The 16,449-nt window shown below is 40.9% G+C and overlaps 1 protein-coding gene across 1 annotated transcript in view; it reads left to right on the top strand.

The window, feature by feature from the left end:
- LOC139202669 (adhesion G protein-coupled receptor D2) overlaps positions 1–16,449 on the top strand; it is an 82,633-nt gene that overhangs the window by 50,283 nt on the left and 15,901 nt on the right. The window contains exon 23 of the mRNA XM_070832215.1: positions 14,393–14,475. Within this exon, the coding sequence (XP_070688316.1) occupies positions 14,393–14,475 (83 nt within the window). The remainder of the gene's footprint in view (positions 1–14,392; positions 14,476–16,449) is intronic.

The following is a 16,449-nucleotide window of genomic DNA, read 5'->3' as shown; positions in this document are numbered from 1 at the left end:
TCAAGTTTTAGTTACGTATATTGCACATGTTTATCCACTGTTCCCTCACTGGCATATCTGCAAGGCATTACTGCAAGGCTTTCTGAAACAGAGAGTAGCGGCTGGCCTCTTGAGTTAAGTCAGACATCTGATATCTCCTGTTAAACACTAACCAGACACCCTGGCTTCAATCTAGCTGCCTGACCCATGCTGCACTCGGCAGAGTTAAGAGTCATTTGGTTGTGGAAAAGATTGGAGACACCAGTTTGAGAGCAGCAGAAAGGAAGAGGGAGAGGTCGATCCCTGGTTTCATTCTGTAAATTAGAGTCACTCGTTCTGCTGCCCCAGCTGATGATTTTAATTTCAAACTTCTTTATGCGTTTGTTAAAGTGATAAAATGGTGAGAAAAATATGGTTTTAGGTCTTTGAAAATGTGTCTCTATAAATTACAACTCTAAAAAATGATTGGGCTGGCAGTGTTAGGTTATGACCCCCATTTATGGGAGAAGCTGCTATGCTGATGCTGAAGGTATAAAGTCACAAGAATGTTTGAGGGAAAAAACAGGTGGATAAAGCCCCACTTTCCTTTTTCAAACACATTGTTCTTTTGTTGTTTTATTTTTTAAAATTTTAGTTAACACTTAATTTTTTTATTGGCAGGGAGATGGAACAATTGAATATAACTTAATGCGCAGTTTCCTCATCTGGTAGGCACTGTGTGGGTCATGGTTTATGACTTGTGCAATAATGATATTCACATTTGAATTGTACATGTGCTGTGTGTTATCGCTCCTTGTTGCCGCTCTGTGCACCTCTCAGGCGGTGATTTACATCGTTTCCTTTGCCGGTGATTTGCATGGTCCTCGACACTGTTACTGTCTCTTTCATTCACTCGGCGCGCAGTAGTTAAATCAGTCCCTAGGTCACATTTACCTGACTGAACCGCCAAATCAAACTCAGAAATCATGCTTTTGATGTAACACAATTGCAGAAATAATTGATTGTCAAATGATATTATTCAGCCCATTTGCTGCGGCTCTGTGTGACTGAGTGCTGGTACTAGGCTGGCAGTTAAGTGCTCATCCTCTAGAAACGCTGCACATGCTACTGTATGCGTACTATCATGCAGCAGAGCACAAACAGGTAAACATGCACTTTCAGTTCATTGTAACAAACTGTTATGACAAACCCAACTCACTGCACTATAATCTTTTACTGCACGAGACGTGATTGACTGCTTGCTGTCCCACTGGACTTTTTTAAAAAAAAACTCCGTCTGTGATGATGTGAACAGGTTATACAGCAGCTGACTTGTTTGCCTGGAAGGCAAGTAGACAGTTTTGTTTTGTTTCATTAAATCAATTGTTAACTTTGTCATACAAAATTATAAATAAAATATAAACATAATCTAGACCCTAGCACAATACATTAGAATGATTGCTGTATCTGTCATTTCTGATCAAATAGCATCTCTATAATTTTGTATATAGTGATGCCTCAACTATACGCCACATATGGTACAATATGTCTTACTTAACAAACAAACCGATGAGTCCCATTTTTTCCTAACAAAAACCACAGCATCTACAAGATAGTGGTAGCTTGCATGTACAAGGTCAACCCCTTCTTGGTAGGTATGTCTGTGTGTGTGTGTGTGTGTGTGTGTGTGTTTGGGGGGTGGGGTCGGGGTTCTGCTCCTGATACCTTTATGCCTTTTCCATCTTCCTGTTTACTCAAGATGTTTGGCAACAGATGTCCAAGGCAGACAGTGGGTTATGCTGTGGGTACATGGTGAAAAAGGTGAACAAAGTAAAACACATATTTGCTGCGAGCATAAGAGAAGGACAAGTGCATAATGAAGGAATAAAAGAGAAATGGGAGGTGAAGTACAGGGGGATTTGAATCGAAAGTGGAAGGGTTGTGTGGGTGTTTGTGTATGTGCAGGAGTGTTGCACTCCTGATGAGATGGCCCCACACAATGGCTGAGTTGAAGGTTGCAAGCCCTTCTAAGCAGGAACAATATGCTGGGTCAGAAGTGTTGCCTCACGTCATGCTCTTGCTTTGTTAAAGCCTCCCTCTCAATGAACAAAGACGGCCATGCAGTTGTCTTTCTTTTATGGTTCATGTTTTGAATTCAAAGATCATTGAGTTTTCCTGTAGGGTCTCTTTTGCTTCAGACTGTTTTTAATGGACTGTAGTTATTGCTTTATTTCTATTGATATGAGGGTATGTCATGCTGTCCGGACATGTCCAATTTCTGTCAATATGTGACACTTCTTCAAATCATATTATTTCTAACTGGGGTTCAAAATCATGTAAGAATTTTTGTCAGGATTGTATGTGGTGGGACTGATTTTAAAAACCTGCACTTCAGCAGCAGACAGACTGATCAGTTTGATTGTTCGTCTGTCCCCGATTTTGGTAACCTGGTTAACAGGTGGCTAATGAAGAAAAGGTACAGTAATTGCGCATGTTGGTCTCATTTCTGATTTCTGGTGTCATTTCCAGTTTACATAACCCACCTTGTAGGAACCATATGCCTGCGCATTGCTGACATTTGAGACCCCTTCCCCTTCCTCTTTTGCTAACATGTGTTCCTCAACATCCCATGCAATTAGGGGCCTTGTAGATAGCGTAGTGTGGCGGTCTATTGCATGCATCTTCTGCAGATTACACACAGATCCTTTGCTGACACCACCACAGGGTTACCTCACCTCTCTCCACACACACACACACACACACACACACACACACACACACACACACACACACCATCACTTGTCATGCATGTTTAGCCAAGTTCATTGACAGGCAACAGGATCCCCTACTCAGAAAATACAAAAAAAGAAATATTCCCTTGTGTAATGACAGCATGTTTGCATCAATTTCATCCGGGTGCTTGCTGTTCAATCAATTTCTCTTCCAATCATGGGGGACAGAGTCAACTGTCACTGAAATGTTTTCAGTTAATTACGTCATTTTCTATCAAGGGAAAGTGATAACAGTTTAGCAATAAATATAAGCGCTGTCAGAAGATATTTACGCACAAGAAAACGTGTGCAAATTGATAGAGGCATATAATGTTCAGCTAGGGCAGTGTGATAGCTCAAACAATTTGTTACTTATCTGTGTGCCACCTTTACCTGACAGTACCCTGCAAGTCATGTAAATTGTTGAGGAGTAACCATGTGCAAATGAAGGTTTGAGACTTTCAGTTAAACAAAGTTTCCAATCTCTTTCCGTTTCTATTATGGTTTTTGCTTTGATAAATCTGTTATTATACAGATGCATTGTGATTTCAAACATCCCTACAAGTATACTGTATCCATGGCAGTATACTTGACCGTGTATGTCTTGCCCAAGCGTTAAAGGAATAGTACGGAATAACTGAACTGTCAGTCTGTTACTTAAGGTAGATGGTGGACAACACGGCCCCAGTTCAGAGGAGCAGACAGGAGTCCCGGCATAGACCCCAAACAATGTGCTGCTGTGGATGGGGTCAGAAGAAAAAGGTATTTTAGCCACCCCAAAAAAAAGCCCATCTAAAAGAGTCAACATTAGTTTAAGTATAGGTTATATTTAGAATATTTTCATCATTTTACATTTCCGTCAGACAGCCCTTTTATCGGTGAACTGAAGCAGTTCTCTCTTTCTCTTTGCTTGCTTCAAACCCACCAGAATCCATTCAGAAAATTCATTCAAAAAGTCATTTTGCCTCTCAGAAAATGGGAGCTGCTAACTGATCACTGCCTCAGTCAGTTAGTTTGGATACGACTTAAGGTGTTAATTCATGGATCAAAGCAGCAGTAGCAGTAGTAGCAAAGTCTGATGTTCTTGTAAGGTAAAATTTTTCACTTCTAAGAAAAAAAAATTCAGTTTCACTATAATGTACAATTCTACAGTTCTGTTTTTTTCTAACAAAAGGATTACAGTGTCTGGTCTGAAGTTCTGAGGTCTGTTTACAGCATTGCAAGAGCTGTTTGCTGTGAAGTGTGCAAACTATTCTTTTCTAGTTTGATAGTGGTATAAAACCGAAGCTCTGTTAGGATTAGTTTCAAGCGGTGTAACAAGCCACTGCTATTTGGAGACACCAAACATGCTTTAGGAAGAATAAGAAGAATTTGTTGCTGTGGGAGTTGACATCATATTCATAATTACAACAGCGGAATCAAAGACACTAGAGGCGAGGTGTTCCTGCGTGTCTGTGTGACAGAGACGTATTTGGCCTCTGAGCGGCAGCTTATGTTCAGTGTCTCTCTGATGCAAAGTGATGTGTACTAATTCTACATCTGCTCAAACCAAACAGGACTTGAAAGTTCAGCCAAGTCCCAAAAAAAAAACAAAAAAAGCCCCACTTCCTCACAACCTACCTTCCCCTGCCCTCTCTCTCTCTCTCTCTGCTCAAATTAAATGTGGTGCAAATTTCCCTGCATCCTTTCTGCATTTTGAAGTGATAGACAACTAAGTGCATATGACTTTGGATGTTTGTGTGTGCATGTATGCATGTATGTGTGTGTGTGTGTGTGTGTGGACTGAGATTTGGTTTGTTGGCTTGGCTGTTTAGAGGATATGTGGCCCTGAAATGGGCTTGTGTCATGTGGGCTAAAGCTTTGAGGACTTGATTGAAGCCTCACAGTGTAAATACCCAAACAAACAGGCAATGATCAAAATGTGCTGCCGGTTTGCCATGTATTCACATTCTTCTTCTTTTCTTCCACTTGGTTTCTCTTACTCCCTTTCTCGTCCTCCTGTATCTGCTTTGTTCATTTACGCATTTACTCACTAGCTTTCCTTTCTTCTTCCTCTGACACACATTCCTGTCTTTATATCATTATTTTATATTGTCTCATTTTGTGAATGATATTTGTGGTGTCATGGATAATGTAGGAAAAGGGCTTTATGACAGGAATTAAGATTTAAATTGTCAGGCACTTGTCTACCATTTCTCACTGTTGTGTGAAAAATCTCAAAAACATTGTGAGATCATTTGAAACACTTAAACAGCTGCTTTTTCTGCACTCGTACTACAGTCTGGCATTTCATATTCATCACACCCAATGAAACAAATCCAAAGATGAAATATTGAGCCCATTTAGTTGTTCTTAAGTGGCTTTAAGCGCAACTGTTTATGCATATTCTCCCAGCCGCTACAAAGCGTACCAGGCTTCTTGAATTTGTTTTCCGCAGCTGTTCTGCATAACAACGCCACGCTATCACGCACAGGCGGAAGTCTGGTGAAGGGAATCTATTCATAATTCAAAGAAACAACAAGGCACAAGCTGTGGCGTTGTCAGATATAACAAATTGAGGAGGAAAAGAGTTGAATTTGTATCTGCTTACAGAGGTTGACTGCATTATACATACTGCAGGTGCCGCTGAGTGCGTGGTAATAGGATATATGATGGATGGCCAAGCCGCATGGGCTCCCATTCTTCTGGGTTATTCATCTATTTATCTGCTTATTTATTTATTCCTTCACCCAGAGAGACCCTCACAAACTGAGGATTTGCCTAAGGTGCAGTGCCTTAAAGAGCGTTGGCCAGTATGGAAATGGGGCCGAGCTCTCCGAGGTCTAGAAGTCCTCAGTTGTGCATGTGTCAGGTGTGCTTATATCTGTGCTGATCATTGGTGATGCTGATTGTTTGAGATCTGCGGTTTGCTAAATCTTGATGGTTCCTCTTTCAACTACGAGAAAATAAAACCATGATACATTTTCTTTGTAGGAGTTTATTTTAGGAGCCGAAAATGAAATACAGTATATTGGAACATGCATGCAAATGTGTCCAGATGTATTTTCACACGTCAGAGCCTAGCTTTTGTCTCTTGAAAGATTGTTATTGGTACCGGAGATGTCCCCCCACCCCCCCCATTTCGCTCTTGCACCGCTGCTGGTGTAGCATTGAATGCCACCAAAACATCTATCAACGTGTCTGCCTGTTTTATTTTGCTCCCCTCATCTGTCTTACTCTTTAAATAAACAAAAAAAATCTAAAAGTTTCACAATTACGAGATTCACCTTGAGAAATGAACGACAACATGAAATTGAAACCAAACAAGATTGAATTAAACTTTTGAAAACTTTATGATATATTTGAAGAATATTGGAGTGATACAGTTTAATTTTAGCAGTCGGCCACCCATCACGAAAGCAAACGCACGGGGAGATCTGGGACGCAGAGGTAGCGACCGCATCTTTGATCACACACAACCGTCAGCTAACTGCCTTTCATATTTAACCCTGTCACTGCTCCCCTATCAAGGGTGTCACTTCACTCAAGGACCTGCATGTGCCCTGGGGCAGGTCACCTCCCCTGGGCCAAACTGTCTCTCAGTTTACCACTCCCCCACTCCACGTCGTCACCCCGCCTCTCAAAAAAAAAAAAAGAAGGGACTCTACACTCTATCCTAGTAAATATGCATTGTGTAAAGCTGGACTGCACACTTTTTTAAAATATGAAAATTCATCAACTAAAATCACAAATTTTATCCCTCCTTCCTTTTTGTCCTGCATGTGTTCACTGTGCGTTTCACACACACACACACACACACACACACTCATTTTTGTCATAACACAGTACTAAAGCATTCACCACTACTACCATGGTGCAGCTGCCAACAGCACCTCTAAACCAATATCAGCACCTCCACCCCCCACCCCCCACCCCCCCCAGAACATTTTTCCATCGTCCTCATCTCAACAGCCCATGGCAACGACATAGCCGGCAGCTTACGATGAAGCAAAGTGGGGAAGAGGAAGGGGGTAAGGGGGGGTAGTCGGGCCGTAGATCAGGGCAGGGAGGATGGCGGCGCGACCAGGAGGTGACAGGGGAATAACATCCCTTTCTCCTCAATCGACAGGGACCATAACTCCTGCCTCTCCAGGGACAGATTGAGAAAGGCAATAGCCCAAGGGGCTGTGAAGCACGGATGCTTAGGAGAATTGAAAGTTAAAAGAAAAACGCAGTTTGCCGAGCCACTGCCACTGATTCAGCCGACAGCACCGCTCTTTGCTACTGGAATTTTCTTATTTCTTGTAGTTCCTTTTTTTTTTTTTTTAAAGACAGGCCCAAATGGGATACTGTCCATATAGATTATCAAACAATAAATCTCCAGAGGTTGTCATGTAGTATATTCCCCATTTTCTTAGAGTTGTCTGCACTTACTGAAGTTGGTGGGAGAATGTACACATTTCTCTTTTCCGGTGACCTTAGGTGTTGGCCTCACTTGGCCTAAAGTAAATTATATTTTGGTTGGGACAGCTTGATGAGAGGACAATTGTTTCTTTAGAGAAAAACTTTCTTGTTTGACCTCATTGCCACTAGTTTGCGATAACCTGGCGTTAACTAATGTTTTCACACAAACAGTAACAGCATCTATTCTGATGCCAGACATTCTGTGTCACGTTGGGTGCAGTGTTAGAATTTTACTATTCCATTATTACCTTTGACAGTCAGCAGGGAAAAAATATCACTTTGTTACTTTATGTCTTGTTTTATTTTGTTTGTTTCAAAATCTGAATCACCCTCCCCTCATTCTGACTGGTGTCTCACTTTAGGCTCTTTCCTCTTCCTCTTTCCTCGCTTTCCTTTCCCCTTCTCTCTCTCTCTCTTTGTCTTTTTCCATACTCTCTGCTGCCTCTCCTTCTACTCCTCCACAGCCACATTCTCCTGTTTGGAGCGGGTGGGAGGGATGTAGAGCAGGCGGGTAGCAGCTTTTATAGCCTGATCAATTTTACAGTGGCTTATTGAATAGCTTTTAATGCCCTTCTTTATTTTCTGTTGTAACCCGCAGAGTGTCTGCCGCTCCAGGGCTGATGTGATGGCTCACCAGAGAGAGAGACAATAAATTTTAATACATCGTCTCTGGAAAATTACACATGTTTAATCATTGATTTTTATTGGCTCATCATGATAACATTATCCCAGTGGGTGAGGGTGGCTAACAGAGGGGCTCATAAAAGAAAAGAGGTTGAATTAGTTATGACATTTTAAAGAGTGAAGTTGACAAAAATGAAGTGTTGGCGTAGCCTACTTCCTTTGTCTAATATGCATTGTATTGATTGGCACCGTATCTGTTCTATACATGGACAGTTTGATGCAGTAACATTTAAATAACTGTGTCCCTCTCCAGATTTTTTTTTACTTCCTGTTGTGGGTTAATCAGTATGCCTGATTGTTGAGACAATGAACAACATTAAACATTAGTATGACAGTATTTTTAATGGCCAATACATTAAGAAAAGTTAATTATTATGAAATGAATGTGATAAAAATAATGATGATTAATTAAAAGAGAATGCATGTTATTTGTTTTTATTACACAACACTTTGCTAACACTGTAATCAGACTCTTAACTGCTCATTTCTTCTGAAATACTTTGTTCGGTACTTTGGTCTACTTTACTCTCTGTCACATCCGCTGGAATTTCACCTCAACAACTAGAGAGCAAGAAAGGTGAAATTTGAATGTGTGTGTACTGAGATTTATCATCTGCATATAAAAAATATCAGGATCATTAAGTCTAACTCCACTGCCATCATACTGATGAAAGCTGGCAAACACACAGACTTCGTAATGCCTGGTGTGTGTGTGTATAAGGGATGTGATAAGGTAGATTGACTTCTAATATAAACGGTAGAGGTGTCTACTGATATTCGTATAGCAGTGCCCTTTGTGTCCCTGCCCTGGCAACCTCATTCTCTTACGTGTGTGTATGTGTCAGAGAGGGTATGAGAGAAGGGGGAGCCTGTTGTACTGTGTGTGTGTGTGTGTGTGTGTGTGTGTGTGTGTGTGTGTGTGTGTGTGTGTGTATGCATGATTTGTATGTCTTTGTGTTTGAAAGATTACAGTGCTGTTATGTTCTCGTTCTTGTGTCTGCGATCTCGTGTGTTTGCAAATACTATATTGAAGCTCGCAAGTACAATGAGTTAGTTAAGAATGAGCAAGTCTGGGGAACTGCCTACATGTGTGTGTAAACACAAATCTCTCTCTCTCTCTCTCTCTCTCTCATTCTTTCTCTCTCTCTTACACACACACACACACACCATCCATAGAACACACACAAACATACTAGGGCAGGTTAGCCCTCCTTCACACCGGCACCTGCTCCGCTGAAGGTGAAAGAAGTGCTCACTTGAGCTCATTGAAAAGTAGATGTGACAGTAAATTTTTCAGGCCCTTGTGAGATGGGAGATCTTGTTATAGCAGTCAGGATGGGGGTCAGGGCAGTGGCTGCTTGATGATTGAGGAAAAGAGAAGTAAATTCATTCTGCTTCGGGCACTTTGTCAAGTGCCAGTAGCTTACTGTTGAGAGCCACTCACCCATCACCGTGTTACGGCCCCAGAGGTCACCTCCACTGCCATAAATCTGCCTCGCCTGCTAAACCTACTGCCTTCCCCTGGCTGAGCACGAGCAGGGAGAGAGGCTGCAGCTGCTGCTGCTGCTCCTCCTCATAGTCACTCAAATGAAAAAAGGCAGAGGGGAGAATATAGATTTTCCTTTTGATGCAGCTGATGGTGTAAGAGCAGGACACTGGGTGTGTTATGCCACGGGGGGATGCATATGTTTGGACTAATGATTGTTTCGCGTGTGTGTGAAAGCATTTTTTTTTTTGGTGTATTACAATATTGGCGTCTGTGTGCTTGCATGTCATTTTGTTATTAGGAGTGATACAGTGTGTTTGTGTGTTAAGAGAGGAGTTTTTCTAGATTTTTCATGTACATCTTAAAATGATGTTGTAAATAAGAGAAGTGTGCACAAACATGGGGGAAGGAAATATAACAAGAAGGCTGACATTGCAAACTCAACACTTGCTTTTCGTGTGTTTTTGCAGACAGAAAAATGACAATCAATTCAATCCTCTCTGTGCAACATGCTCATCAGCAACACAAGCCATAAATCCACAAGAGAGGTGTAGAAAAGAGGTGAAAAAAGAGGTATTGTAAAAGGTAGAAACAGACCAGAAAGACGAGAGAGACAAAAAGGAAGGAAGGGAAGTCAAGGGATGTGCAAATAAAATTAAAAAACTTGCATTAATGATATATGGTTGCATCCATGGAGGTAATTAATTAATCTCCCTTTTAGTTTCTGTGTCCAAATACATACAATTACACATATGAAAATACTATGTTAATTGCTGTAATACACAGGGGACAGTAGGCTACAGCAGTGCCACATTTTTAAATGGTGCCGATTTCAGTTTGGGCTCAAGTCCACCAAAGCTGGTTGATGCTGAGCCATTTTTTTTTCTGATGAAATGTAAAATTGGTGGTTAGAAAATTCCTTCGGCTGTTGTTTCTTTTTTTTTTTTGTTTGTTTTAACGCTGCCAACACACTCTCTAGACTTCATCAGAAGTTTCTCCAAGAGACAAAAGAAGCACAAAATTAACTTTTTATACTTAATGAGGACCAAAAAAGAAAGAGAAGAAGAACTTTTGGCTACAGCATTTAGAAACACGGTGAAATTCTGTCACGTTTCAGAGCAAACGTTGGACCTCACTTTCTTTGCTCAACCTCATATTCTTTCATATGGTCACACCAAAACAGACACCAACCATACATAAAACCATAGGGGATCCTGTTCTGTCTTTTTCTAAATTGATAATTGGTATATCATGAAATTATTGATATCTTATGCCATATGCTAACATTTTTCTAGGATGGTGGTAGAGGACTGAAGTCAGAAGAAGGAAAAAGGATCTGGATCTGCTGTGGGTGTCTTGTGTGTTTTATACGTGCATGTGAGTGCGCTGTTTTTTGTACACACGCCCGTCCACATGCGTGCAGATTGTGAGTGATACGCTTCTTTTTGAAGTGTGTCATCGTGCACCATAATTACACCTGCCCTAACTATGTGTGGCATATGTATTCAACTACCCTTGTGTACATGTGTGTGAGCCCGTATGTACGTGCGCACGCCTTCAAGCTCGTAGTGTATGAGCACCAGCCTGCTTCCAATATAGCCTCTTATTAGGTGGTGATTATCCTGCCTGCATCTGGCTTCTTTCAGCTTTTGACTGGAAGTTGGAGAGGCCAGGGGCACCCTGGGAAGAAAGGAGTGAAAACTTCCTGAACCAAGCTTTCACCCCCCCCCCGCCCCTTCAACTTCAGGGTACCCCTTAACCTCTCATGGAACACCTTATATTCATGCTGGTGGTGTTTTCTATAAACAGTAGAACATTCTGTGCAGTGAAATGTGTAAGTGGTGCTCAGACTGTGTTTGCATACAAGGATGCTTGGTGTCGGCCAGGAAAAGTATTGTAGAATTTACTCTCCAATTATGTTTTACCACTACACCATGTGTCTGTCCTCAATTAACCCGTTGAATCAATGGTTAGGACTTGTGAACTCCTGGTTCCTAACCCCTGCATTTGTACGGCAGAAAATTCTCTCACAAACGTAATCCTTTTTATTACCTTTCTAGCTAACATCTTACTGTATGTTCTCATGGCTGGTAAATTTAAATGTACATGTGTGTGTGTACATATTTATTATAGTAAACTAACTTAACACCACTGGAATATGCAGACTGCAACACCATTATCTGAAAAAAAAAATACTCTGTGAAGCAGAAAAGGGATAAGGAAAAGAACATGACAAAACATACAAAAGAAGAAGAAGAAATAGATAATAAACGTGGAGAAAACAGTGTGGCAGGATCCCGAGGGCCTGGCTGGGGACTTTGTAAGAGTCCATACATCAGCTGTCACCCGATGGGTTTCCAAAGAGCCACAACTGAGAAACACAATAGACTGGACAGATGGTCCCAAACAAACTGCAGAGGGTTTGATGCTATTAAAAGCTGTTTACCTCATGCCAGACGCCAGCAAGTGTAGTGGATGTGTTGTGTGATCATTTCGCAATGACCGAATGTGTGTATATGTTGTATGTGTGTATTTGACTACCAGCCGCTGGTGTTTCAGTAAAACCTCTAGTGTGTTTTTAGCCAACAAATTACCATTTGTAGCTTGAGTAAGATGTGTATGAGCGTGTGTGTGTGTGTGTGTAGTTTTCTCATAATTAAGATACAATCAAAGACCACACGTAATGGCGCAACACAAACAGTGCAATGATTGATTTGGGCACAGTGGGTGCATGCCAACTCTGTAGGCCGTGACGAATTTTTGGCTGATAACCAATAACCAGACAAATATGAAACAGTCACCCCCCCCTCCTCTTTCCCTGTTACTCCCTCCCTCGCATTCCTCTCCTCCTTCCTCTCCCCTTCATCTGCTCTCTTAAAGAGCAGCTCTGACACCTCAGAATGATGAACTCCTTCAATGCACTGACCTTTCTCCTTCGGACTAGTCACCCGCCCTCCTGCCCTCGTCCATGTAGATGAGACAGAGACAGATGAAGATATTTTGCAATGTGTGTACATGTGGGGACGGTGGGCGGGGGTGTCACACAGTGACACAGGGAAATTAGTTTGGGTGTTGGTGGATGGCGGCCGACCCACCTTCAGATCAGCAGTCAACCGGGGAGATTAATCCAGACGCATCAGGCCTGTTGGAGAGCAGACACGGCAGGCCTGAACGAGTGAAGAGAGACAGGCAGGAAGACAGACAGATGGGGCGTGTGTCTCATGACAATGACATACCTGCTGAGATTGTATCCATATTTCTGTATGTACTTTTGGTTTAACATACAGATTGTTGGACTGCCAGAGACACGAACAACATAACGTGACATGTAAAATTACCCCAAATTTAGCGTAATTACCAAACTCCTGATCATTAACAAATTTACACATTTTAGGTCTGGCTAGTAGATGAATACCCTAGTTGGAAAAAGAAAACTTAAAGCCTTTACAAATGGGACATTACCAAGCTGTGTCAGTCAGATCACTACATCCTACAGTCAGCAGTCTCATCAGTTTCAACTTATTGCTTATAATTAAACTAACTAGACAAACAATATCCAATAGATAAGCTGCATTTGCAGCATTAAACTGTTGAATTGATATGTAGTCAAACTCTTTCAACTTAATTGATGCAATTTACATTCGTGGATGTGTGTGTGTTAATATTTTTTGGTATGTACAATGGTTGAGCAGAAATATGAAACGGTGCAAATGCAAGTGTAACAGAAATGTTTTTAATTGGTAACGTGATAGCAAGGCATTAGGATTAGAGATGCTGTCGCATTGATTCAGAGCAGTATCCCTGATGTCCGTCAGCAGTCATCTGGTCTTTTGAGGTGTCCTTGAACAACCCTTACAGTACCTGCTCAGTCATTGAAAGACAATCCTGATGAGAGCATCTGCTAAGTGCCTGGAATGTAAAATTAGAAGTTGATGAATACGGTATCATTAGCCACGCTTGTCTTGCTTTTTTCATTTTCTGCTTCTAATTGGTTCCAATTTATAATCCTCCACCTTTGGGCCATCCTTTGTAATTCTGTCTTGTTTCCTTTTATAATTGGTTCAGATCTTACAGGTCACATTGAGGGGAGAAATCCTTGGATCATTTTTAATCTATTTAACTTGACTCATGGTTCCCATTAATACTAACATACCTTTGTTTTGTTCGTTATTTAAAGAATTTTGCCATTTGGAGTAACAGGCACTTACACACACAGTTGTGAGTAGGATTGCCTAGGCTCATATTTTGAAGTAGAGAATGATCAGCTTCAGTAATCTTGTTTTTCAAGATTGATCCTGAATAAAGAATTTTGGAAGAAAAGTCTTTTTTTGCTAAATGCCTTAATGACAGATCATACAGTATATCATAGGAGGAGAAGAGTTCTTTATTTGCTAAAGTCAGCCCTTCCCTTGCCCACCTCCTGGAAATTAAAACATAATATTGTAGTGACAAGGTGTGGTCCATTTCTGGGTGACAATTCTGAAATTCAAAAGAATATTACCAAATTATGTATTTAATTGATGCTCCTATTCGAGTACATGTGTGCTTGGGAGGGCGTACAGCACATGCAAGTGAATCAGTAAGACCACATCAAGCCTCAATTTAATGTTACTCTTGGATGGTGCCTGTATCATTATTCAGTACAAATATGAGATAGAAAATTTACACCCACAATGTTATATTAGGATTTTTTCAGGGTAATATTTGGGTTATAAAATAAACATGAAATTCTATCATCTTATTAACCACAAATATGAAAATAATGGTATTTTATATGTTATTATTCATTGCAAAATCACTTTAAGACTTCTGCTTACTTACTTGCTACAAGCACGTGTCCTTGTGTGTGCGCACGTGTGTATTCGTTACTTTTCAGTGGAGCTGAACGCTATTGGCAGACTTAACTGTGTGTGTGTGTGTGTGTGTGTGTGTGTGTGTGTGTGTGTGTGTGTGTGTGTGTGTGTGTGTGTGTGTGTGTGTGTGTGTGTGTGTGTGTGTGTGTGTGTGTGTGTGTGTGTGACACTGTATCTCTGTGTGTGTCTGTCTTCAGGTCAGCTGTCCATTCCTTGTGTTCCAGAGAGACTAGAAAATCCCTCGAGCCAATCCCCTAAAGACACTCATCTACATAGAAAGGTAACTGACTCTCTATGCACACACACACACACTCACACACACACACACACACACACACACACACTCACTCACTCAAACACAGCAGGGTGTATCGGTCACTGCAGTGGGACTCTGAGCTTTGGGTAACAGGGCAGTTCAGGGGGTCAACAGCGGCATTTGATCTTTGACCTTAGGACAAAAACAGACCCAAGTCAGGGGCTGAGCAATTACTGTGTTGGGATCATACTCATTCAACAGCAGCAGGTCTGTTATTACAGTTCAGTTTGACTGAATTTAAATTCCAAAACTTATAAGAAATATTTGTGATTCTCAGTTATTACTATAGTAGAAACATGATAAATGTTTCTACTATTAAAACTAGAAATATTAGCCTTATGAAAAATGAATTCGGTAAAAAGTAATTAATTAAACATATGAAATCCCATACTTAAGTAAAACAAAATTTGAGTTTAACCCTCCACACATTTCCCACATTTCCTGTTACACAATGACGCCTGGCATGAACCGGCATTATTGGTGCCAGACCCATTTCATTTGACTTTGACATTGTTAAACAACATAAATCCTGTTGAAATGACTTAGTTCATTTAGAACCAATTAAGCATTTACATTCATTCATTTATTTATTTATTTTAAATTACAAGCGTTCCCCAAAATGATCTTTGCTACTTAGAGGGCTCAGCAGAGATCCCTTTCTCTCTCCCATACGCTCTCTGTCTCTCACATAGACCTTCACATATGCTCACCAGTGCTCGAAATAAATGAAAGCCTCAGCCTTCCTGTTCAGACCGTGCATATCCCCGTCCCCCTGGTGGCCAGCATTAGAACCACATCTCCATGTACTTACTCGAACAAGTTACTATGAATTATGTGAAATTCCTTTTGCATCCCACATTGTAGACAATGATGTTGTCATGATATTGATAATGAAGAAACGGCATAATGTAGGATGTTATAAATAAGAGAGAGCACTTTATATGAATTACATTTGCTTTGAGAAAATATTGTTTGTACATGGTGTCCTTGCCTTTGTTTATCTAGGCAAAAGTCAACTGAGCGTCATTTGTGCTTTAGATTCATACCCTAAGAAGTTAAGTACTTTGATAAAGGGCACATGAGTGGTTATTGTTAATGGAGGTGCACTTTACTTTCTGAGGTTTTTCCCGCTGATAAAGTGATTCATAGCCGTCCATAAGCCCAACTCTTGAAACCTCCGGTCCAGTGGTTTTCAATCTGCCATTTAACTCTTAACGTTTGTATAGTGTTTGATTATTTGAGCATCTATGTTAATTTAATGGCACAACACAAAACTGGAATTTTAGAGGATCTACCCGACTTCCCATTTACAAACTCTGACTTACAATTTAATGTATTTTTTTCTATCCTGAAGTAAGTTATTCTGAGCTCTGAATTCTAAGTGAATGAAGTGTTCCTCCACCCCTCGTGATAACACAGGAAATGATCACACAACTGACGAAAAAATTCAGTGTCTTTCAAAGACAAAAAAATTGATTTGATAAAGAAAATTGTAAGTTCACTTTATTCTAAAGCAAAAAGGCGATATCTCAACAAAATAGCAGATTTAGCATTTTTGCTTTGAGACAAAATGCTACTAAAAGCAAACTCCAAGATTAAATGACTTATTCAGCGCTCCACTTTCTCTCCCGCCTCTCTCACCCTCGGCGAACCGCTACCACACATCTCCCAACTGTCCTACCTCCGATGTGATCGAAGCTGACTTTGCTCTCCACCCAGCTTTGTTTTTCTTCGTTGCCGTTGGGTGGTCCGTGTCTCTCGCTCCCTCTCTCTTTCACTCTATCTCCCTCTCTCTCTCTTTCTCTCTCTCTCAGTCATTGTCAAGTTCACAGCGTCTGTTTCTCTTTGAGTGCTACGGGACCCAGGCATGGTCCGAAACTCAATACCAGAGTATACACAATTAAGTTCACACCAGAGGTTATTGTGTGGAAGTGTGGT

Source organism: Pempheris klunzingeri, chromosome 6 (assembly GCF_042242105.1).
Source record: "Pempheris klunzingeri isolate RE-2024b chromosome 6, fPemKlu1.hap1, whole genome shotgun sequence".
In the NCBI taxonomy this organism is placed as follows: Eukaryota; Metazoa; Chordata; class Actinopteri; order Acropomatiformes; family Pempheridae; genus Pempheris; species Pempheris klunzingeri.
This window is presented reverse-complemented; position numbering and strand designations above follow the sequence as displayed.